Source organism: Rhamphochromis longiceps, linkage group LG3, assembly GCF_057381845.1.
Source record: "Rhamphochromis longiceps isolate RC_006_pf linkage group LG3, R_longiceps_female_GT1.1, whole genome shotgun sequence".
Taxonomy (NCBI): domain Eukaryota; kingdom Metazoa; phylum Chordata; class Actinopteri; order Cichliformes; family Cichlidae; genus Rhamphochromis; species Rhamphochromis longiceps.
Window position 1 is genome coordinate 4,476,185 of NC_140559.1, and position 25,247 is coordinate 4,501,431.

The 25,247-nt window shown below is 41.1% G+C and overlaps 3 protein-coding genes across 3 annotated transcripts in view; 1 reads left to right on the top strand and 2 right to left on the bottom strand.

Moving 5' to 3' along the window:
- Window positions 1–25,247, top strand: part of LOC146672589 (NACHT, LRR and PYD domains-containing protein 12-like) — a 236,742-nt gene that overhangs the window by 78,719 nt on the left and 132,776 nt on the right. The window lies entirely within an intron of this gene.
- Window positions 1–25,247, bottom strand: part of LOC146672593 (uncharacterized) — a 348,538-nt gene that overhangs the window by 1,015 nt on the left and 322,276 nt on the right. The window lies entirely within an intron of this gene.
- LOC146672594 (uncharacterized) lies at window positions 338–25,212 on the bottom strand. The gene is made up of 5 exons (XM_085401312.1): window positions 25,155–25,212; window positions 20,922–21,008; window positions 9,930–10,035; window positions 2,404–3,420; window positions 338–1,742 (listed from the first exon to the last, which is right to left on the bottom strand). Exons 3-5 carry the CDS (start codon window positions 9,945–9,947, stop codon window positions 1,392–1,394), a joined length of 1,386 nt encoding a protein of 461 aa, XP_085257438.1. The 5' UTR covers window positions 9,948–10,035; window positions 20,922–21,008; window positions 25,155–25,212; the 3' UTR covers window positions 338–1,391.

The following is a 25,247-nucleotide window of genomic DNA, read 5'->3' on the forward strand; positions in this document are numbered from 1 at the left end:
ATTTTAAAGTAACAGGTAATAAAGAGAGTGTAGCAAATGTAGTCAGGTTTATTACTCTGTATCACACATGAGTGCCCGAGGGAGGCGGGGCTGACTGGGGAGACACAGGAAACAGAGAGACAGGGCTGACTCGACATGAAACGATGAAACGTGGGACACGGGAACAGAAACTAAACACAGGCTAAAATGAACACTGAGGGAGGGAGAACTAAGATTACTGAGAGCCTGATAAATAAGAAGAACAAAAACCAAGAAAAACAAGAGTCAAAGAAAACCAAAAACACAAAGCATTGGGCCAGGACCCACTGCTGTGACATTTATATGTGATAAAAACATTAAAAACTGCTCAGATGTTGAAATCTTTCTACGTATACTTTAGGTTCAGCTCTCCAGCCTGGCATTTGGTTAAGCATGATTCAAACATTTGATTTTGTTTAACTGGTTTTAATTATAGTTACATTTTGTGAACATTTGTTGCAGCATTTAAAAATACATCATTTATTTTCAAACTTTTATTTGATTTAGAGCATCATGTTTGACCAACGTAAATGTTTTAATTTCATATAAAATAACTGAAACAGTGAACTAAATATCTGAAATCTTTCCTTCCTTAAAAGTTATAATCCTACTTAAGTTATAGTGCAAACGCTTAAGCAACAAATATACTTGATGCTAATTAATTAATATTTCCCTTTGATGTTGCAACTATGCGGTCACTTCTGTCTTTAAACAAAATAATATTTTCCAGTTACAGAAATCATAAAGTCCAAACTAAAGTGCTACTGTTGCTATATGCATTTTATATAAATCATCATCATCATCAGTAATGCTTTTTTAAGACGAGCAAAACTTTATTTCACTTTGGGTTAGCTGGGATAAGTGATGGATGGAGGGAATTTTACTTCAGCCACAGAAATCCTAAACAGGAAGGAGGAGCAGAGTTACAGTGGATCACTATCCAGCAGGGAAACAAGGTTTATTTCAATTTCTTGGCCATGAGTGAGATTTACTGAGTGGGCAAATTAGGGAGACGACACCATCAGATCCCGAGCCCTCCATGTCTTAATCAAGAGACGGCTGCTGTGCTACATCCATAAATAATGAATAAATTAGGAGCTAAAGCTGAAAGGACAGTTTATTTAAACCATCAGTGAAGATATTTAACATTTGAATTTTTTATTTAACATTTGCAAGATTCAATAACATAAAGAACCTGAACAAGAAAACATTTATGTGGATCAAAATACATTAAAACAAAAACTTTATAATAGGAAACAGTTTTCAACCAACTGATGAAAAGAAATCTAACCACTTGACATGAACTCTACAGTAGGACAGTTTTGAAAGCTTAAAATGGAACTAGGGGAAGAGTTTGATTCACAGCTGCCTCATCAGATTTTTACAGGAGATTCTATCTGAACTCTGTGGAGCCTGATCTCAAGCTTTTTGAGTCTGACACAGAAACCAGAGGATCTTTCTGTGTCTTCAGATTCACTGTGATCCAGTGATGGGAGTGATTTCAGCCCTGAGTGATCGCGCTGATGTTTGCACAGAGCAGACAATGAGATGAATGTTTGGGCACATTGGTAACAGTGAAACAGTTTATTAGTAACGTGGGATCGTTTGTGTGCAGAGTATGAACTGAGATTCCTGAAGCTCTTGTCACACTGGTCACAGCTGTAGTTTCCTTCCATGTGTCCACGTTCATGAATGTTACGACTACCTGAATGTGAGAAGCTTCTCTCACAGTGTCTGCACTTGTGTGGTTTCTCTCCTGTGTGGACTCGTTTGTGTGATTTAAGGTCCCTTACAGTGGTGAAGGATGACCCACACTGATCACAGAGGTGCTTTTTAACCCCACTGTGAATCAGTTCATGTCGTTTTAAATCACTTGGTGTGGTGAAGCTTCTCCCACATTCTTTGCAGTATTTCAGTTTGTCTCCAGTGTGTCTACGTTGATGTACTTTTAGGGTCTTTTGCTGACTGAAAGTTTTTCCACAGAGGTCACAATGAAAGTCTTTCCCACCACCACAGTGATGACAGGGTTGAGAACTGGATCCATCTGTGTCGCTCTGCTTCTAAACAAAGACACAAAGACAGTGTAAGTCAGTCCTTCAACATTTGTATCCTGAACGTCGCCTGAAATAAAGAGCATCTCTGCAGACGTCCAACTACATTTGACTGTTTCAGTTAACACACTCAGTTTACTGGGCTGCAATAACTACAATACTACCACCATAATACTACAGTAATACTAAAATCATAACTGAAAGGAAAATCTGAATAATCACTCAGAGCTGCTTTTCCATGCAGTAGAATTGCTAACATGCTAACACAGTTTAATGAGCAGAGTTGTTCCAAACAGTCAGGCTAAAATGACAAGATAACAATATAAATACATACCTCACAGTAGCTGCACTTGTAGAGTCTCTTTCTGGTGTGGATCTGTTGGTGTCGTCTCAGGTCATGTGGAGATTTAAAAGTCTTCTCACACAGGTCACATTGATAAGGTCTCTCCTCAGTGTGGGTAAACATGTGTCGTTGTAAGTGTGTGTGAGTTATAAACTCTTTGCCACACTGTTCACAGCAGTACACATCATGTCTGGTGTGAATGCGTAGGTGTGTATTTCGGCTCCCTCTCCGGCTGAAAGTTTTTCCACAGATGTCACAGCTGTATGCCTTAATTCCAGAGTGGGTAACTAGATGCCTCTGTAAGCTGCTACTGCGAGTAAAAGCTCTGCCACACTGATCACAGCTGTACGCTTTAACTCCACTGTGGATGAGTTGGTGTGTTTTTAGGTAACCCTTCCAGGAAAAAGACTTTCCACACAAGTCACAGCTGAACGGTCTCTCTCCAGTGTGGATGACCTGATGCTGTTTTAGTTTAGCCCTCTCAGTAAAACCCTTCCCACACTCGTCACAGCTGTATGCCTTAATTCCAGAGTGGGTAACTAGATGACTCTGTAAGCTGCTACTGTGAGTAAAAGCTCTTCCACACTGATCACAGCTGTACGCTTTAACTCCACTGTGGACGAGTTGGTGTTGTTTTAGGTAACCCTTCAAGGAAAAAGACTTTCCACACTCGTCACAGCTGTATGGCTTAATTCCAGAGTGGGTAACTAGATGACTCTGTAAGTGGCTACTGTGAGTAAAAGCTCTGCCACACTGATCACAGCTGTACGCTTTAACTCCACTGTGGATGAGTTGGTGTTTTTTTAGGTAACCCTTCAAGGAAAAAGACTTTCCACACAAGTCACAGCTGAACGGTCTCTCTCCAGTGTGGATGACCTGATGCCGTTTTAGATTAGCCCTCACAGTAAAACCCTTCCCACACTCGTCACAGGTGTGTTTTTTCTCTCCCTTTCTTCTGTGAGGTTTGTCGGCCTCCTGAGAGCGCTGACTTCTGGCTCCATGTTGGTCCTGCAGTGACAGAGATACAAACAGAGGCAGTGAGTGAAATGCAGTCGTGGAACAAACTCAACCTTCAAACTCCATTAACACTAGTTTTAAACCTGAAGGTGGAGCGTGGCACCAAACACCTTAAAGGTCTCTTATCCCCACCTGCTGGTAGTTCTAACACATTACATCCAACCTGCTGTTAAAGATAATTCATGACTGTTCAAACACTAAAATCATGCACACACACACACACACACACACACACACACACACACACACACACACACACACATTATTTTATAATTTAGATTATTTTGTTGTTTCCTATTACATATTTCTATAATTTGTATAGATTTATACAGAATTATTCAGTGATAATAAATCCTATGTTTGTTTATTCTAAAGGAACCCCGTTAGCTTCCACAACAGATGTTGCTCGTCTTCCGTCAAATACTCACATAAAATATTACACAATAAAGTGGATTCAAGATATCCACATAATTTCACTCTTACATCCACAGTGAGGTTTCACAATTGTTCAAATATAAGCAATCAATACTAATAATAATAATAATATCAATAACATTGAGGCACATTACACAAATTTCAAAAACAAATCATGTCTTACAATATTTACAACAACTAAAAGCTCTGTAAATCGGCTTTTAAGTGTTCATTGAAGTTTTGAATAATTCTCTAATTTTTTAAGGCAACTTATTCCACTTAAAAGTTGCTCTAAATGTAACAGTTTTACAAAACGTTACTTTTAACTCGAGCATTTACTAAATTGCAGCTGGTTGAAAACTGTGTAATATGATGATGTATTTCATCTGGATACTGCAGCTGAGCAGAATAAATGTGGTGTGTTTAACAGAATTGCTTTTTTTAGAACTACAAGTAAGCCATAGAATATTTTAGCCTGTACAGGAAGCCAAGAAAGGTTATTATGCATTTTATCAATATTAGTATAGTATGAACATCTTCACACTAATCTGGACGCCTTATTCTGGACTAACTGAAGTCTGTTAAGATCTGTCTCATTAGCTGCTGACCAAATGATTGAACAATACTCCAGATGAGACATTACTAGTGCATTAATGACATCTTTCATAATGAAGAAGTGATACACAAAGAGCATTTCATAGCCATAGCTATGCCTTGTCGGCAGAGTTATGTGACATTAGTGATGTTTGTACTTTCAGCGTTAACTTGGTTTTAAAGCCTTTAAAATATACGCCGTTCAATAGTCGACCTTAATCTGACAGAGAATGTGATGATTTTGTGGATAATTAAAGTCAGTCATATATCCACAAACACAACAAGCTGAAAGTCAGTGATGCTGCTTGGTTTGCAGTCCTGAACATCACGGCACAAGCAGGATTCACTGCACTGTTAATGTGAGCTGTGTTATATTGCTGCCTCTGTTCGGTGGTGTCGAGCCAAACGCACTTTAACGTGTGTTTGAACGAGCTGACGGTTCACTCGTTAAGCTGAAAGAAAGATGCTTTAATCACAGCAGTCACACATGTGTCCACTGCACCATCTGGAACTCTTCTTGTTTACACTCGTAATAACACAAACACTAAATCCTGCTTCTCTGTGCTGTTGTGTAGCAGTGTGTACACCTGAGACTGTCACCTGTCTGTCTGTCCTGCACTCTCTCTCTGTTTCTTTCTCTCTGATTGTGGAATAAAAGTATGAACATGTGTTTATAAGTTACACTTGTGTTTGAATCCTGCAGCTTATCACACATTTGATTTCCATGTGTGACGACTGCAAGTGTCCCGAGTGAGGACAGACTGAAGGAGCCACTGCTGCACATCATCTGTGAGGCTTTGCAGCCCTGATGATCCACCAGGACAAACTCAGCAGTGTGTGAGGAAGAGGAGGAGGAAGAGCCAGCAGCAGCTGACAGATGGAGAGAATAGACAGACTGTTCCCTGTTTGTGAAGGACGGCTAGGAAAGTTTAACATAACTGTCTGTGCTGAATCAGTCTTATTAGGTAATGTTCAAATAATGTGATCATCCCAGTGTTTCCAGTGTGGGAGAAAGTACTCAGGGCCTTCAGGTTACACACTATGAAAGGCAGCAACAAGTTTAATGTTCAGAAACCTAAAGTCTGTATCAGCAGCAGGATGGAGCTAAAAATAAATGTTGGTTTCAGTTCTATGAAGCTTTGAGTATTTTGGATCAGTAGCTGCTGTGTTTGTTGCATCATATTGCTGTAACTGTTTATATGCTTTATATATTCTGAGCTAAGTTGATCTATAGTGTGTGGAGCAGGGAAATTATTTTACTGCTATTGTTAAATAATCATCATTATTACCATTGCATTAATAATATAATCTGCAGTATGATCATTGCTTTGACAATGTAATAGATAGCTTTAAGATGGCCTTAAGATGTTTATGATGATGTTAATTTTGTATTTCAGATGCAGTTATAACTATTGTGTACACAATGCATATCTGTGCTTATTTGAGTTGATGTTCAGGTTCTTTAAAGGTCTTAAGCTTCACTGACGTGACTGTTCAGGTGATACATGCTGAGGGAAAACTAGAACATAGAAGGAATTGCAATACATGCTTACAAAACACTTATATATCAGGTCATTTCATATTAAGGTTTTAAGTAGAGGTTCTTGGTTAAAACATTTATTTAGTAGAAGACATACATATAGTCTCAGTGAGCCTCTGGTCTGGTGAAAGGTCAGAAGTGCAACAGGTGAATTGAGAAAGAGCATTTGAGGACGAGACACAGACAGTTAGTAGGTGAAGAGGTGACACAAAGAGCATGTGAGGTCAACACACACACACACACACACACATGAGTTAGATTTATTTAGAGGAGAGATTAGTCATGTCTCGGCAAGAAAGAGGAACAATTCACTTTAAGACAAGAACGGAAAGTACCATCCATGAAAATAGAAGATGATCTTCTGGGTTAAAAGTCATTGTGGTGTTGATCTGATCTATGTATAAAATGTATCTGTGACGCATGAAGGGGCGTCAGTAAATCAAACCCTGATGCTATAAAATATCTGTTCATGCTTTGATTAAGTTGAAGACTAATTGCTGTCTGCGTACAGAGTTGTCTTCCCACACGTGTGTATTCATTAAAAATCATTGTTTGACCAAGATCTTCTGGACCATGGGTGGTTTGTACTCTCCTTCCTCAATTTTGAACCTTAACAAGTGTTACATCATATTCTATAAGGATGTTATGTGTTTGTAGACTTTCTGCCCAGTTTGACCCATTTAGCAGAAGTCAGCCTGTTTAAGGCTCTGATATCTATTCTGTGTGACTTAAAGCAGTTATGACATGGTCTGATTTTCTCACCCAATAAAGGAATATTTCATATATCAGTCTGCTCTTCATTCTATCAGACACAGTTATCACAGCTCCTACATTTGCTTTTTACACATATATGTAAGCATTGAGCCACATTTAGTACCAACATATTAAATGAACAATATTTGTCTCTTATATATGACACATCTATATACACACTGTCACAGATACTTGTCTGTGAGTGAAGTGATTAATATAATAACTATAATATCTCTTTATCTCAGTCGGTGATCCCCACATGCTTCAAGGAGTCCATCATTGTTCCTGTCCCGAAGAAACCCCACCCTGCTTCTCTCAATGACTATCGCCCTGTAGCCCTCACCTCAGTAGTGATGAAGTGCTTTGAACGCCTGGTCAGAGACTTCATCATTTCTTCACTACCAGACACACTGGACCCACTACAGTTCGCTTACCGTCCAAATCGTTCCACAGACGATGCCATCTCTCATCTCCTCCACACATCACTCACTCACTTGGACACTAGAAGGGGGAATTATGTTAAAATGCTCTTCATAGACTACAGCTCTGCATTTAACACCATAATTCCCTCCACACTCACCACCAAGCTGGAGCATCTGGGACTCAGCTCATCTATGTGTCAGTGGATCTCCAACTTCCTAACTGGCAGACCACAGGCAGTAAGGATGGGCGGACATGTCTCAGCCTCCACCACTCTCAGCACTGGAGCCCCCCAGGGGTGTGTTCTGAGCCCCCTGCTGTACTCTTTGTACACATATGACTGCGTGGCCACTACCAGCTCCACCACCATCATCAAGTTTGCTGACGACACCGTCGTGGTGGGCCTGATCTCTGATAACAACGAGACGGCCTACCTGAAGGAGATTAGGAATCTGGAGAACTGGTGCCAGAGGAACAACCTCCTTCTAAACGTCAGTAAGACAAAGGAGCTGATAGTGGACTTCAGCACTAAGCAGGAGAGGAACTACCAGACCCCCGTCATCAACGAGTGCCCAGTGGAGAGAGTGGACAGCTTCAAATACCTCGGAGTTCACATCACGCAGGACCTGTCATGGTCCTGTCACATCAACACCGTGGTGAAAAAGGCCCGTCAGCGTCTCTACCACCTCAGACGCTTGAGAGACTTCCAACTGCCCTCCAAGGTGCTCAGGAACTTTTACTCCTGCACCATAGAGAGCATCCTGACGGGAAACATCTTAACCTGGTTCGGGAACAGCACCATGCAGGACAGACGAGCTCTACAGAGGGTTGTGCGGTCAGCTGAGCGCACCATCCGCTCCGAGCTCCCTGACCTGCACTCAATCTACAGCAGGCGGTGCTGGACCAAGGCCAGGAAGATGGTGAAGGACCTCAGCCATCCCAACAACAGACTGTTCTCTCTGCTGAGGTCAGGAAAGCGATTCCGCTCCCTGAAGACCAACACAGAGAGACTGAGGAGGAGCTTCTTCCCGCAGGCGATACGGTCTCTCAATCACACCACCACACAGTACTGACCCACACATACAGTTCTTACACACACACTGGACTTTCTGGACTTTGTTTTCACTTCATCACTTAAATCACTGCTGCTGTTATTGTGTATATATTTATTTATACTTCTTGTGTATTTTGTTCATACATTCTTATATAGTTCTATATTGTGTATTTTGTTGTACAGTTATTTTATTTTCAATTTATATATTTTATCTTATTCTTTCCCAGTGTGTTGTACAGTTATTTCATTTTTAACCTTAATTTATATTTTATTCCTTCCTAGTTAAATTTACCCTTTTTAATTTTTCATATTTATTTCCTATCTTATTCATAGCCTTTTCCTTTTTTGTTTTCTTTAGGTCACGAGCAGTTGTCCAAGCATTTCACTACATATCATACTGTGTATGACTGTGTACGTGACAAATAAAATTTGAATTTGAATTTATCTATTCTGTGTGACTTAAAGCAGTTATGACATGGTCTGATTTTCTCACCCAATAAAGGAATATTTCATATATCAGTCTACTCTTCATTCTATCAGACACAGTTATCACAGCTCCTACATTTGCTTTTTACACATATATGTAAGCATTGAGCCACATTTAGTACCAACATATTAAATGAACAATATTTGTCTCTTATATATGATACATCTGTATACACACTGTCACAGATACTTGTCTGTGAGTGAAGTGATTAATATAATAACTATAATATTGGCCATATTATATTTACATTACCACAGTGAGATGACTTTAGTCTCATGAACAACATCAGCTAATTGTTATTTACAGCTAATCTTAAACGACTGTTCAGCACAGAAATGAAGCCCAACAATCATGTTTCACAGTCCTGTGGTCTCAGCCTCAGATACTCATCAAATCACACAGAGCTCATGTAGAAACAAATGAACTAAATATGTTCTCCTTCATTTCTGTCAAACAAAGCTGTATGAAACGTTTCCAGCTGTTAGTATCATGGTTGCTAGGCAACCTGGGCAGCGCGACGGAGGCTAGACGTCCCATTTCACGAGCCTACGAGCCTCGCACTTCGGCCTTAGCGGTCTTTGAGTACGCGGCCCTTGAGGACTTTAAAGCTGCAGAACCTGAATCGGGATACAGCCATGATGATCTCCAGCCTCGTGCTCGCCAACATTCTCACCTGAGTTAAGAAGACGATCACTGAAATGGTCTCAGCAGGTCCTTTGATGACAGCAATGAAATGCAGTGGTAAGGCTTTTTGGGGATTAAGTTCGTTTTCATGGCAAAGAAGGACGATGCAGTTCATCTGATCACTCCTCATAACATTCTGGAGTGCAGGCAAAATGCTATTATAAAAACTTAAGCAGCAACTTCTCCAGGTTCCAATATTTATGCAATTCTCAAACCTTTTGGCCACGACTGTATAACCTCTTCTGAAGTTTAGTGGATATTATACATGGTTATGCTCAGGATGTGTCGGCCAGTTTCCACTGGAAACGCCTTTTGGTTAAACTGTCAGCGAGGAATTTGCATTGGCACTGTTACATTTTTATATAACTTTAATGCACATAAACAACAGCTGCTTGTTTCAGTGAAAATACATTGATGGGTTTTTAATAAAGTTGTGCAGCTGTAAAGTATTTTGTCTGGTGTCAATTCTATCGTCAGCTACATCGTTATGGCAAATGTTCAAATGTATATGGTGATAAATATCTTTGGTCATATGGTCCTGCTCTGTCTGTCACCTTCTGTGTTGAGCTCATTGTTTCCTCTGTAGTGGCTGAGCTGAGTCCAAGTAGCTGAAAATGTTCCTCTGCTGCTCCGTCAGACTCTCCTCCTCCTGCTGATCAGCTGGGACACAAAACAGATCTTTGTTAGGCTCCACACTGCACTGAAGAGTCAAAGTGTCTCATATGTTCATCTGACAAGTAAAAGAACACATTTTTGTTTCCCGAGGTGGGCAACTTGTTGGAAACAAACACAAAAGCTTTGAGCACTGATACCTGCCATTGCTGGCATTGAAAGATCCAACGCCAGCAATGTGGATTGTCAAGACTCAAACCAATCATCAAGCAAAGACAACAGGGATCATTTGTTTCTGTTTATTTAGCATTCACAGCATTTGTAGTTGCCTTCTGTGCAGGGGAAGTCCACGCACACTGTGTGGTACCGCCATCCGCAGAAGGTGCATTCAACCTCTGTAAGAGAAACGAGATTGTCTGAGACTGAAATGATATTCACTAAAGAAGTGGTGATTTGTAAAACTTCACATTTTGATCCGGGACGTACTCTGCATGAAAACAAGCGCTCACTCTTCCTGCTCAACAAATGACAAGGGCGGAGCCTTATACCACGTGATACAGAAGCTGTGCCGTGTGATGCTAAAATTAGCAGGGAAACAACAACGGAGAGCACGTCAGGGACTGTGCAAAACGAGGGATTTAGGAAAAGGAAGAGAGAGAAATAAAAGAGCAGGAGAGAGAGATGGAAGAGCAAGAGAGAGAGATGGAAGAGCAAGAGAGAGAGAGCCAGGGCATCGATTACTTTGCTCGCCCTGAACCTGCCATATTACAGGCCTTCTTAGATTACCACCCACAGCAGAACAGTAGCAGTGCAGTTGTGATGAGGGTGTTCAGCTGTAAAGATGGCACCAACAGGAAGTGGCTTACTTATTGCAAAGAACGCCATTTATTGTTCTGCTTTGTGTGTCTGGCATTTGCAAGGCTGACTGACACCAGCACATTTATAACAGGCATGAGTGACTGGCGACATATACATCTGCGCACAGAGGAGCATGAAAAGAGCACTACACACCAGACCTGTGCTGAAGCTTTTTTCTTAAGGTGCTCAAAAGGCAACATCAGGAGCTTGTTTGCTGGCAGTCAGTTGTCAGCTCACAGAGCACAAGTGAAAAAGAGACGGCAAGTTTTAGAGCGTATAGTGGATGTGATCAAAGTACTTGGGAAGAGGGGACTCAGCTATAGGCATGTGGAGAATGAGGCTGCATACACCTTAGGTGATAACACCATCGATCATGGTAACTTTCTGGAACTAATTGTGTTATTAGGCAAGTATGATATGTGCCTTGGAGAACATTTGAATGACTGCATTGAAAAAAAGCAAGAAGTTGCATCAGACCAGTGGATCAAGAGGTAGAGGATCTCTCATCACCCTACTCTCCAAAACAACTGTCAACTCAGTGATTGATGCACTTGGCCATCTCCTTCAAGAGAGCATCGCCAGTGATGTCCAGAAAGCTGGGATGTTTTCTGTTCAGCTAGACACAACCCAAGACATCACAGGTTATGATCAGTGTTCAGTAATCATCAGGTATGTTACTGAGTCTGTGCAGGAGAGGCTTGTCTCCATAGTGAGGTGCGAAGCATCCACGGGGCAGTACTTTGTAAACTTGCTTTCCGGAGTTTTAGAGCATCTGAATCTAGACAAGGCCATGTGCATTGGGAATGCAACAGATGGTGCTTCAAATATGCAGGGCCAGTACAAAGGCTTTTCAGCACTCATGACTGCCCAGTCTCCAACTCATGTGCATGTGTGGTGCTATGCACACATACTTAATCTTGTGATTGCTGACACAACACAAAGTGTCATTGAAAGTGGATCACTCTTTAATTTACTTAATGACATAGCTGTGTTCATCAAGGAGTCCTATCACAGGGTTAATCTGTGGGAGAAACAAACCAAAAACACAAGACACAGACGCCTTAGTCCAATAGGTGAGACACGGTGGTGGGCCAAGCATGATGCCCTCCAGAAAATCTTTGGACATTTTGGAAAACCAGATGATGGCCTCTTCGTTGATGTAGTGCTGACGATGGAAGCCATTGAAAAGAGGGAAAAAGAAAAGCCAGCTGTTTGTGCCAAAGCACGAGGCTTTAAAGAGTGTCTCTTGAAGCATGAAACTGTGTTAACAGCACAGATATTTCTTAGAGTGTTTGAGCAAACAACTCCTGGGTGTGTGTTAACACACACGAAACTCTGGCTGATTGGGTCCCACACCCAATTTCACACCTTGGCTCAGGTGATTAGAGGATCATCAGGGGGTCCTTTTGTCCCTCTGTGGGGGTCACGGGGTCACTCCCACTAGGTTTATATCTGGGACTCTCCACCATTTGACCTTAGAACTGAAGAAGCTTCTCGGATGAGAGGTGAAACGTCTTCAAGCAACTTAAAGAAGTCCAGACGCTTTTCTTTGCAAGCTCCTTTGACTACGATGACCTGGATGACTGAGAACCTTCACAGACATATGATAACTGGAGTGTGCAGCGTTTCCATGAGCAGTTTTCCTGCATCTTGACTCATGTGTGTGGAGTGTTCATAGCATCAGCATCATGTTTTTGTTTATTTGTTTTGTTGGGTTGAAAATAATTAAATAAACGTGTGATCATGCCTATGGATCACCATGGCACATATCTCCAGCCATATGATTTATTTATGCAGATGACAAAGTGAGTGTGAATGTGTCTGACATCACAGTGTTTTTGTGCACTGTGCAAAAGTAATTGCCTCTGATTGTGAGTGAGAGCAGTGATTTTGCGGATCACAAGCTATTGTAAAGGGAAAAAAAAGAGTGAAAAAGAGACAAATTACATTGTAGACGAAGAAAAATAATCATAGGAAAAAGGTTTTGTGTTGATCAGCCGAAAAACAACTACAATGTCATTTTCTGCTTTTAAGAAAGGATTGTTCACACAAACACAGAGAGAGAGAGAGATGTGTTGATTAAGCAGTGATGATGATAATGAACATGTCTTAGTTTGTCACTTTCAGGTGAAAAGCAGACCTGAATCAATTTTCCACATGCAGCGGTCGGAAGAAAGTTATAGTTTAACATCATTGGAAACGTTCAGGCCAAGTTTCTGGCTGACTTATTTACAGCACCATGTGTTTCTCAACCTCACAAGCAAGCTCACACCTCCCTGAAGACAAGGAATGCAGCTCCAAAGCAATAACATGGCAGATAAAGAGACAGCAGCAAAGTCCTGAACAAAAAGTCCCAGCGAGCAGCAGCAATGTGGACAAACAGCACCAGAGAAGAAGAGCAAACCCATCATCCTGACTGATCGGATGAATGGCACTGTGTTTCCAACAAGCTGCAACTTCACTATGCATGTGAAGAAAACTTTTGAGGAGAACTGAGGAGACTGTTGGAGTTTGACATTTGCCACCTGTGGAGTAAAATGGCAAGAAGAGACAGTGGAACACAGGACAAAGCTGAAGGAGAACTGCCGGCTGTGGACTGTTGAAAGTGGGAGAGGACAAGAGAGTGAGAGGACAACAGAGTGAGAGTAAGTGGAAACACAGAGTGCTGTTATTAAATGTGGGAAATCAAAATTTGGGTTAGCAAACCTGGGGAAAAGAAAACTGACTGCTTAAGTTGGAAAATTGAGACGGAGTCTGAAACAAATAGAAACATACAAAATCACACAAACAAGCAGAACATGCATTAACCCTACTAACAATTCCAAACACAAAATAACTCATGAAGACTCATAGCACATTAGTTAAGAAATGATCAAATAATAGCAGAGAAGTGTGTAGGAAAGGCAGGTTTAAGAACATGCTCTGCTGGAGATGCAGCTCCACAGACATGCATTAGACCTGCCTAATAACACAAACACCCATGCAATGAAAATTAGCTTATCTTTCATCAGTGTTAAAATAGTGTCAATTTAGCAGACACTTGTTATCAAATACTGAATTTATCCTAAAGAAAAAAAAATTGACTCTCTAGGTTGCAGGACAACAATTTAACCTTTGTGGGGGAAAAAAGATCCTGGTTTGACTAACCAGTGATCAGACAATAAATTTAGTGTTAAAATGGTAAATTGGGAGAAGCTTCCTGCTTGATTAATGCAGCATAAGTAATTTACTGTATGAGGGAAATTCTATTTTTGTGATACTATTTTGAACATGCTTTTCTGTCGTCCTGTCAACTTAGTGGGTTAATAGCTGATATGCAAATTAGTTGATCGGTTCTTAGATTAATGAAAGGTGACTGAATTCTAGCACGAGTGAATGAGATGTGTTGGAGTTGTTGTGTTGAGTGGAGACTCTAAAACACTGAGTTTCCTGTTTTGATGTGCGAGTGAATCCTGTATTTAGATACACAACTCTGAATACGTCAGAACAAACTTCTTTTGTGAAGTGCATGACAGCATGTCACATGTTTTATGATGAAGGGAAAAGGAAAATTGAATACAATAGATCTGTGGCCTAAATGAGTGAAGAGCACAGACCTGGTGATTAAACTCATAGCTAATAAGACACATTAGGCTTATGTGTGTGTTGTGCAGCTGATGGTTGGTTTGGAGTGAATCTAGCTGATGATTTTTCTTCTGTTGTGAAGTCGAGCCTGCCGATTAGTATGATGGTATGATGAACCATGCTAATGGTATGATTTACCCTCCTGAGATGAGGAGTTTGTGTCATGACTTAACAAGGCCTTTTTATTTTGATACTTTCACAGTGCACTGAAAGTTTGGTTTGATAATCTCTGTTATTTTTCATTTTATCTTTTGAACAGGCACTGATTTTGTTTGTCTATTTCTTTTCTTTAAGCAGATCTGCACGTCAGAAATTAAAAGTGCTATACGACCTGTCGAGAAAGCCTTACAAGTGAGTTTTCTCCACATTAAAATGGGCTCAGGAGAAAGCCACTTATTTGGGACAATTATTAAATGAATGTCCCAGCCTAAACCGGATTCAGCAAGGTAATCCGATCTAGAAGTTCTTTTTCTTTTTGAAATGACGTCATTTTGCTGGAAGTGGAAACTAAATGCGACGACAGGTTCCACTATCAGCAAAGAATGAATGAATGAATGGAAATAAAGAACAAACTGACTGACTGGTAAAAGCTGACAGGACATGACCACGACTCAAGGTTAACCTCCACCTAGACAGGACAAAAGGGTGGATGAATTTATGTGTTTTTTGTTACAGGAGCAGAAAGATGACAGCAACATTCGCGGTTGCATGACGATTTAATCTTTTAAATGCCATCTTTTCTGTCTGTGAATTTACTATGTGTGTGTCATCCACTAACTTGTGTTGCTCACAGACATTACTGTGAGAAAGTGTACACACCTGCGCAGCGCTAACATTTACATTTCTTTTTACAGCAGATGATTAATCATGTGTTTGATCATGTGATTTATAAGAGGATTAGTTAATGTTTTCCTACTACAGGATTTCTGGGTTTATATGTGACTGTCATTCTTTCCACAGCTAGGGTTGGCTACCTTTATGGTGTTTTTATGGCACCTCTGGAACCTGTTGACCTGTGTCTGACCTCCGTCTGACCACAGTCAATGTGTATTGCTAATGTTTGTTTCTTTGAGAATGCTGTGGAGGATTCGGCAGAAGCGGAAAGTGACATGAGTAAAACAAATATGAGGTTACGGTGTTTCTGGGAAAGTTGAATATGGGCTCTTAGCTGGCCACTTTGAGCCCATAGTAATATATGAGTGGAGTGAATTTGCTTAAGAGAAGTCACCGATTACATTAATGTTAACTGAGCACATGGGATGATCCATGTCTGAGGCAAATTAGGGAAATAATTGTAGTTTCCCGATTTGAGAAAACCTGCACATGACACTTGTCTTGCTGATGTTGAATGCTTATTACTCTTCTGATATATTGTTTATAAGAGTGAAGTTGATTTTATTGTATGCAGGCTCCTGGTGGAGCCAGTTTTTAAGACAGGGATCCTGGTTTGGTGAGTTGACGCATGGTTGTCCATGCGTCAAGAGGTGGGGTCCAGAATTAACATTAAACAATGTTTACTATTATTGTTGCAGTGATTTGTGTGATTAGCTGTTTATTTACAAGTATTAAATCTATGCAAGTGGTGCACCCATGTTCAGATGAGGCTTTGATGGCCTATTAGTGAAGTTCACTGAACTAAAGAATGTGGTTTGATGATTGTTGACATGCTCTCCAAATAGAAGTCTTTCTGAAATACAGGTGCAGCAGTGAGAAGCGAGAAACATTCCAGGCATAGCCCAGGCAGTGGTTGAGGTCAAAGGTCAAGCTGGTTGGGGCCCATCATGAGATCAGACCTTGGAGCCACAGCAAGGACCATGAAACTGCCTGCAAAATAGCGGAGAGACCCTCCTGGATTTATCAGAGCCACTGCAAAGAGGTCGAGGTCCCAGGAAACCCCAGCACCCTCAAGACAGCACAATAGAGAAATCTCACACTTGGTTGTTTCGGTGGTGAGGGGGGAGTGCTGATTGAGCCCCCGTAGGGTAAGCTCGCACTTCAACCTCCAGCCTCTGATCAACTCTAGGGCAACCAAGTGCGAGGCGTGATGGCTGAATCAGCTGAACCAGGAGGAAGGCAGAGAAGCTGAGTGTTTTGAGACAGATCCAGCAGGCCCAAAATCAGGACTATCCATGACGAGAAGGAGTGCCTGAGAGGATCGTCCACAGGATGGGAGCTGAGGCCAGGAGAGAGACTTCAGGAGGATCAGAGATCATCTTCAGCAGCGTTGGGACAGGAAAACTCGAGGGATGACGGGAGCGTGCCAGGCTCCATCGACAGCGCAGAAGGAGTTCGAGGATGACATCATGATTCTGTGAAAAGCACAGGAACCAGAAGCTATGGTGGTGATGACAGCAGTTTCCTATGAACATCACCTAATGCTGTGCCACTGTACTGTGAATACGATGATACCCTGAAGACTGCTGGGATCACAACAGCAGTAAGATAATGGACACCTGCACCCTTTCCACAGAGGTGTTTCTCTGCAGAGCGTGGACAATGAAGGAGTCATAAATATCCCTCTCACAGGACGAAGGCTTGAATGAGGTGATGGGGGTTGGTAGAGGCCATAAAACTAGAGTGCTGAGAGGTCTGCAGCTTTGGAAATAGCTGAGACCCATGTTGACAAACAACAAAACTAACTGGTATGTTTGAATGTCTATTCTACATACATTTGGACTCTGGTCCTATGGACAGTGATGGAAACAACTGGAAGAGACATTCATGACGCCCTGCAGAACTCAAACCACTCTGCAGAGAGACATGTGATTTGCACACCTGGAGAAAACACCACCAAGCTGAGATGGTTTTGAAAATGTTACTTTCTTATTTTCACTATTAAATTAACAATTTCTTTGTTTGTTTGTAGGATGCAGTTTGCCATGAGATGAGCTCAATGAGGAATGGGATAACCGCTAATACATTTGTTAAACTGTGTATTTTTTCAGTAATTTAGGGTGATTTGACATATGCTGAATATAACAATGTTTGCATTGAAACTGTCAGACATGAGGTATTCGTAACTGGGGACTTTTCAAGCATAAACGTCAATAAGGGGGGAATGTTAGATTTTATATTGTTGATTGTCATTTATGCTTAGAAACATTTACTCATATATGCTTAGAAGTATATAATCATTGGTAGATTGAAAGGATGTCTCATCCTAAAAGAGGTCTGTATTAACTCTGTGTAGAGGGGGGTGCATACATTCCTCTATTCAGTATCCTTGGTATAAATCACATACTCCCTAGGAGAGTTTATCTTTGATTTATGGTATAGCAAGCACACGTATATCTGTTTAAGTATAAGAGCCTTTTGTTAGATGGACCCAGACGTCCTGGCACCAGCTAGCACCAGAGTCTTCACAGGGTCACATCTTGACCCCACACAGATCTCTCTCACACTCACACACACACACACACACAGACACACACACACACAGACACACACACACACACACACGGTACTCTTTGTTTGTATGTAGAAGTCATATGTTAATGAACTTATGCATATTCATGTAACCTCAATAAAAGAACAGTGGTACGGGAGAACGGACGAGAGCAACTGGGGTCAAGCGAAGGGACGGCGCTTTGTCCGGTTTTCTCCCGTGCACGAGAAACATGAAGAAGCTTGCCTACTTGTGTCTTGCTTTGCAGTGTAATTATATTGTCTCCAACGTTCCAGCGGATGGGTTCAAGCTACAAACCTATCATAGGTAACGAGGTAAGTTCCATGTCTGAGTCAGAGTCGTCTGGGCAGTGTGCCATTGCGATTTCAAAAAAATTAAGCCGCTCCAAGGCACAGTGCAGTTATTGATATAGCAGTAAAAGAGTCACTTAGGTCAGACTAGAAAGACAAAACTGCAAAAATGCGTTCAAGATTAAATTTAGAAAAACCACATATAAAATTTCGCCCAACAACTGAAATTAGACTGGAGTGATCAGAACCATGTTATTACAATAGCATGTCTGCAACACTAGAGCTCAATGCAAGATTAGTTTTAAGTCGTTTCGTTATACTGAGCCGAAGACCAGCACCAATGGTTGTAGTCGGCCAAGCTATCACTTACATGTGCTACAGTCAGTCTCAGCAGAGGGAAAGGGGAATGAAAAGCCAGCAGAAATGTTCATGTCCAGGCTCTCCACAGAAGAATTAATCCTTAGAAGACGAAACCAACAACAAATAACAAATCCACGGAGTCCATTCGCGTCGCGGAGTCAGCTTCTCTCTTTTTCTTTCTCCCAAGCGGAGCAGCGGCACACCACGGTATCCAGAAATTAGTCGGGTCCCACCTGAGCTGAGGCTGCGGCCATGGCTGGAGAAAACGTCCGAGTGTCCGCAAAACTGGGGGGATTTCCGAGACAGTTCACGTGCTAGAAGAGAAGAATCCTCGGCGGGATGCAAAAATCGTCTGAAGTCCAAGGGGAAAAAGTTCGGGCGCCAGTTGTAACGTGCAGTGGAGATGAAGCCAGCCGTGGAGGTGTGCAGGTGGATAGCGAATGAGCAACAGCTTCTGACTTTCCAAAAAGTACTCATTTATTTACAATATCAAAAATAAAAGTGCTACCTCTACCACACATTACTAAAGAGCACACTAGTCCACGTACACACGGGAGAATCCATTACAGGAGGAGTGCGAAGAAGAACAAAAAGGGGGAGACACCAGTCGTGAGACAGGAGGCGCCGCCATGTGGTGATACACTGCATTACAATAGCAACTGTTACAATATAAATATTGTTCTGAGAGGCTTTTTGTTGGTTGAGTCTGAAATTGATTGTATGTACAATTCATATCCTTATAAAACGGCAGAAATATGGTGTTTTATTAATAAACTTACATTTATGGCAGTGGCGTGTCTAGAAAATTTTTGTTGGGGGGGCCAGGTAGGGGCACAGATTTGGAGAAGGGTGGCAGATGTAATTGGCAGATAATGTTTAAAAAAAATTCTACCAACCATTAACCATAATTCAATAATCCTGTAAACCTAATAACCGAATGCGCTTTTAACTCTTATTAGAATGAGATTTTAACCACTCCGGTGCAAAGTTTTTAGATACTGCGTTGATAAAGTACAAGAGATACAATCAGTGCTTTGTCAGTGTTTACTCAGCATTCAAGGACAGCAATATTTGCATAGTGTTTTTACTGACATATAGTGCACATATGTTTTGGGCAAAAACATTTTTTAATATTAAAATACGAACATTTGTAGCAAACAATTGACAAATTAGCCAATGCCAATGCAAAACTTTATCTGCCTATTAAAAAAAGAAGATAATCTTCTCACAAACTGGTGTTTGATTTTGAAACAGGGAAAAAGTGGAGAAACAACTGAAAAGACTAACATTTGAATGAAACCTGAAAGCAAGTAAATACTTTCTATGCTGCCTTATGGTCAACTTTGGTAATATTGATAAAGAACAACACTGGCTGATGATGAAATACAGTCAGCTGGCATGGTGACACTGCCAGTATTAACCTGCAGGGCTGGACTGGGACAGAAAATCGGGCATTTTGACTAGAGACCGGCCCACCAGGTATTAAAGCCATAAAGCCTTTGAATGAAAACAAACCCTGTTGTGACAGTGATGTACAGTTTTGTTGGTATATGTATGATTTCTATACATTTTACGTCAGATAAAAACTTTGGTTGTAAGATTTAGATAATTATTTAATAAAAGCTAGATATTTTAAATGAGAATAAGAAAGAAAAGTATTTCTTTGTGCCCCCCTCTCCCTGTTAATGCCCTACCTGGCCCCCTGGCAACACTTTGCTAGATCCACCCCTGCACAGTTACCAGCTGTCAGCTACATAGAAAAGGATCCTGGTGTTATTTGTCTCTCAGAAACAGCTCATAACTTCAACTCATTCATGTCACCTAAAAGGTAAACCTGTTTCTCCATCACCTGTTCAGCTCTGATGATTCAGTAAGGACATCTCCTGGTTTCATCTTCATGTTTCCCTCTCACCACATATACAAACCGACATCACCCAGCAAAGTGGGCGATAAATAAATGAGAGAGAAAAGCCGATCAGCTGATCATTGATCAGTTTCATGATTGAAGTAGCAGCAGGAGAGAGAGGGGGAGAGAATGAGAGAAGAAGAGGCAGCTGTGCAGCGTAACGACAGAATAACTCCAGCTTTGTGTCTTTTTCCATTCTAGCTAAAGTCCAGGACAAACTGCGTCTCTTCTCAGCTCAATACGAAACGTGTAATATTTTCTCTGAATGAGGGACCATTCCATTTTTTTAAGGAGCCGTTGGCATGAATAAAATAAAGTTCACTATCAGTAACATCATAGCACCCACCCAGCTGTATAAAAACTCCATCAAGCTGGCTAGAACGCAGTACGAGTTATTGCAACTGAGGGTAAAGTCAGCACAACGAAAATAAACTCCACCTAAACTTAGTTTATATCTGACCCAGATAGACTGCAGGTCATAACTTCTTACCTGAAGTTCAGTTCACCTGACACTCGGACTGGCGGCTGCCTCGGGTCTCTCCTCCTGCCTCTCCTTCCCTCATCCACCTGCTGGCCTCTGTGGAAGCCCCGCCATAGCCACCACCAAACAACGGAGTTATTTTTACACATCGACCTGCATCTTATAACTCATAACTCTTATGTTAGCTGCCCTCAGTAGCATACTGTCTGAAATATTCCACGGCTGCAATAATTCTTTAAGTGTTATTTTTTCCTTGGGATTCTAATTTCACCGAAGTTTACTAAACTCAACAAACTTAATATTACTTACCGGGACATTTATTCTGTCCTCATTTTCTTTCACCGAAAAATTGTTTCCTGCAGTGTTGTCCTTCGTGCTTGGCTCGCCTACCTTTGCTAACGTGATGCGCATAGCGCAGAAGCCGATGCTGCATTCACTTACACTCGGATATCTGAGCTTCACCGTGAAAACATAATCGGACATTTGATATTTGATTGAATTTTATTGTTTTACCTTTGGGGTGGCACCTGGGGTGGCCAGTCTGGTTGGGGGGGGTGGCCTGTGCCCCCCCAGGCCACCCCGCTGGACACGCCATTGATTTATGGATATAAAATAGCTAAAAGTATTAACATGCCTCAGAGAAATCACTAATAACACTAAGGGCTGGACGGATTTGATTTGCATTCTTCAAGAAGAGTGTGGTGTCATCAGCTAGCTGGCTGATGATGAGCTCCTTATCAGCTGTGCTGATTCCTTGTATAACAGGTCAAATCTCGGGGTGGAGTCTTAATCGTTTTAATTGAGCTATTGCCATTCGTGTACAAGGTTTTGATAGCTTTACAGAAAAATGCCAAATTTTTCCAAAGAGTGGAAAATAAATTGATGTTCAATTGTATCAAAAGCCTTTTAAAAATCCAGGAAGAGAATGAAGCTATAGTCAGATACCAAATCAGAGTAATCAAGTAGATCTAAAACCAGTCTCATGTTCTTAGAAAGGTGTCTGTTTCTCATAAAGCCTGATTGTGTCTCATCGATAATTGTGTCCAAGAACTCTTTCATTCTGTTAGCAAGTACTAAAGCCATAATCTCATAGTCATCATTGAGCAGACAGATGGGTCTCCAATTATCAATAAGAAGTAAGTCTTTGTTTGGCTTTGGAATAAGTGTTATGAGACCCTGAGTAAGAGTAGGAGGGAGGATGTTATTCTCTACACTTCCTATGAAAAGCTGCAGTAAGAACGGAGCCAGGAGATTAGAAAATGATTCATAAAACTCTGCAGTTAAACCATCTGTGCCGGGAGATTTGTTGGCCTTAAGTGCAGAAATAGGATTACAAACGTCCTCCACAGTCAGAGGGCTGTCACAGTGACTTCTATCTTCCACAACAATAGTTTTTAGGTTTTTAATATTATTGAGAAACAGCGTTGAGACATATATATATATATATTCTACTTTTCTAAATGATTGACTATTTCAATGGAGAACCTAAATGACACGGACCCGTGTTTGTTATTACATATCTCTATTTTGAATGTGACAAGTCTATCATTGCCTGTTATTCATAGGTATTAACAGAGTTTTTGGCCTTTTTTTCCTCTATAACAGTTAATTGACTCTTTACAGTGGCCTGCTATGGTTAATAATAACATGTTCAGTCATGAGTGAAATCAAAGCTTTTCTTCACTTTAGCATTTAACATTCACAACAATATAATGTGATACCTTAATTAAAACACAGCTAATAAAACACAATTTTCTTAATGCAAACATCAGTGACTCAACATTAGCAACCAAAGGGTTCAGTCTGCAGCTCACACTCATGTGAAGCTACAGCCTCCCCCTTTAGTCTCTGTCATCCTTCTGCTCCTGCACAAACAAAGCAAGACAAAACCTCCACCCTTCTTCTACAGGCTGGGTGAATTGTTGTGGACATTCACTAATCCTAAAGTCGGCACCGTTTTTGTCTCAGTATCAAGTCAGTTAAACTTTTAGTCGTCAGTCCGTCACAGTCCAGTCACATGCATACATCCACACACATTCATACCAGATATTGCTGATAATGGAGTCTCACGCGCAGCCTATTCGAGCCTCCATCACCAGCAAGATGACGTCATCATTTTAAAGGAAAACAGCTCCTTGTTTTTGGACTGGATTGACTCGCTGCAATCCTTTTAGGCTCAGGACTTCTCATGTGATCAATGTCACATATCAGTGAATTTCTCCCAAGCCCATTATAATCATGGAGAAAAACACTTTGCCGCTGTTTCCAGTAAGAATATTTTATAGCGCTTTAAAGTTCAACCTCTCAGGTCTGGATTAAAGAGCTGATTTGTTAAATCGGGAACTCACAAAATACCAAAATATCACCACCGGTGGATCACACCTCTCAGATGTTCTTATCTCAGTGCACTGTAACAAAAGCACAAACAAACGCAACCAATAAAATACTAATAAAGTAACAAATACTGGGGCCCATTGCAAACATGTCCAAGCATAAAACCATCTTTCTCTCTCTTAGAGAAAGAAAACAATCCAAACCTCACTGATAAAATCAACCTAGTGTCAAGCAAAACCCAAAAATCAACCAAAACTTCACCAGAAAGTTTTCCTCCCTCCCGGGACAATATTGTGCAGGAATACAGGCACCGTAACTCCTTTTGCACTGACAAAAACATGTTGGATTTACTTGATTCAATAGTGGACACTGGTTGCACACAAAGGTTTTGCTTTGGCAGAAACTTAAACAACTGAGTTAAATCAACACAACCTTTTCATATTCAGTAAAGCTGCATGTTGTGTTCATAAAACACGATTGAAACATGTTCAGATGGAGTAAGTTGAGCTCCTGGAACATTTTAATCCTTCAATTGAAATTGAATGGGTCTACAACAACTACCATCCTCCTATCTCTATCCTGGTTGCAGCAGGGCTGGGAAATAACCCTGAAGTGATAGGTTACCAGGCAGGGTACACCCTGGACAGCTCACCAGTCTATCAGATAGAAACACACAGCCGTTTACATTCATGGATAATTTAGCCCAGGACCTTCTTACTGTGGAGCAACAGCACTAACCAGCATGCCAACAATGGAGGAAATACAGGAAAGCTATGATTTCCTGTATTTGAGGCAGAATTATTTTGTTCTTGCCCTTGACAGGTTAATCCACAATAAATAGCAACAGCATGCATGTGGTGTGTGTGTCGTTGTATGCCTCTTATAACTCCAGTGATTTTCCTGTAGTTTGAAATCTTATGCGGTGTTGACACAATAATTTGTTGTAAACCAGGAAATTCCCAACTGTGGTAGAAAGCACAGCTTAGCCTCAGCAAATGTTCAAAGAAAAGTCGTCACTTCCTGATTTCTGCTTCACTGATAAATATTGTCACACTGGGGTTTTTGCAAATGATATCAGTGAGCACTGTGTGGCAGCTGGAGTCAGACAACTGAAGCTCCCACAATCAAGACCACAAACAGCTTTCAAAGGAGATTTGAAGCTTTTCTGGCAGCAAGCTTCATGATTTATGGGACTGGAACTGGAACAGAAACTACCTGATCACCAATGGTGAGCTGGCATGGAATTATTTTTATGACATTTTATCAAAGTTATAAATAAGCATGCCCATTAACACATAGTGAGTGAGCATGTTGTCTTCCCACGCAGTGAACAGCGGATGCTAATGTTTTTGTCACTTTTTACAGAGTCAAACTCAAAGTAAGGTCAGTGCTTCCACGCTTTAAACGCTGCACGCTCACACTCTCTCCACACTCGATAGATTATCCATTGTTCATCTGCACACAGCTGCGGTTTTAGTAACGCAGTAACGCAGCGTGCTTACGGGAAAGTAACAGTAATCTAATTACCTTTTTTGCAATAGTAATCCCTCACTTTACTCGTTTCTTGAAAAAAGTAATCGGATTACTGCCCATCTCTGGTTGGAGCTGTGCACTTGTGGGTTCCACCTTGTGTACACGTTTATCTTTGCTGTGTGTACTTGTACCTCTGAGTGGAAGCTGAACTCTTGAGTTCGAGTATCGAAGCATCAGCTGTGACGTTAAAGTCCAAACAGCTCGTTCATTTGACGTGCAAATGAACGAAGGTAACGCCGTTTTCATGTGGATGTGTCACTGAGACACTTTCCACATCCACAGCTCACAAAATGGGAAAACTATAGAAGTATAACAATGAAGAAGTTACTATGTTACGGGTCCCAAGGATGAAGACCTCGATGACAAATATGTTACCTGTAAAAGCAGGTGAAGAGCAGAGTAAGGAAGACACGATGCGTCTCTGCTTTCCTCCAGAACGTGTCTGAGTCTGATTTATTTCACACAAAT

Bases quoted from the DNA above. Each gene is read 5' to 3' on its own strand.
- LOC146672594 (XM_085401312.1), bottom strand. The intron at 1,743-2,403 runs GTATGTATTTAT...AGACACTGTGAG, and splicing joins ACAAGTGCAGCTACTGTGAG to AGAAGCTTCTCACATTCAGG.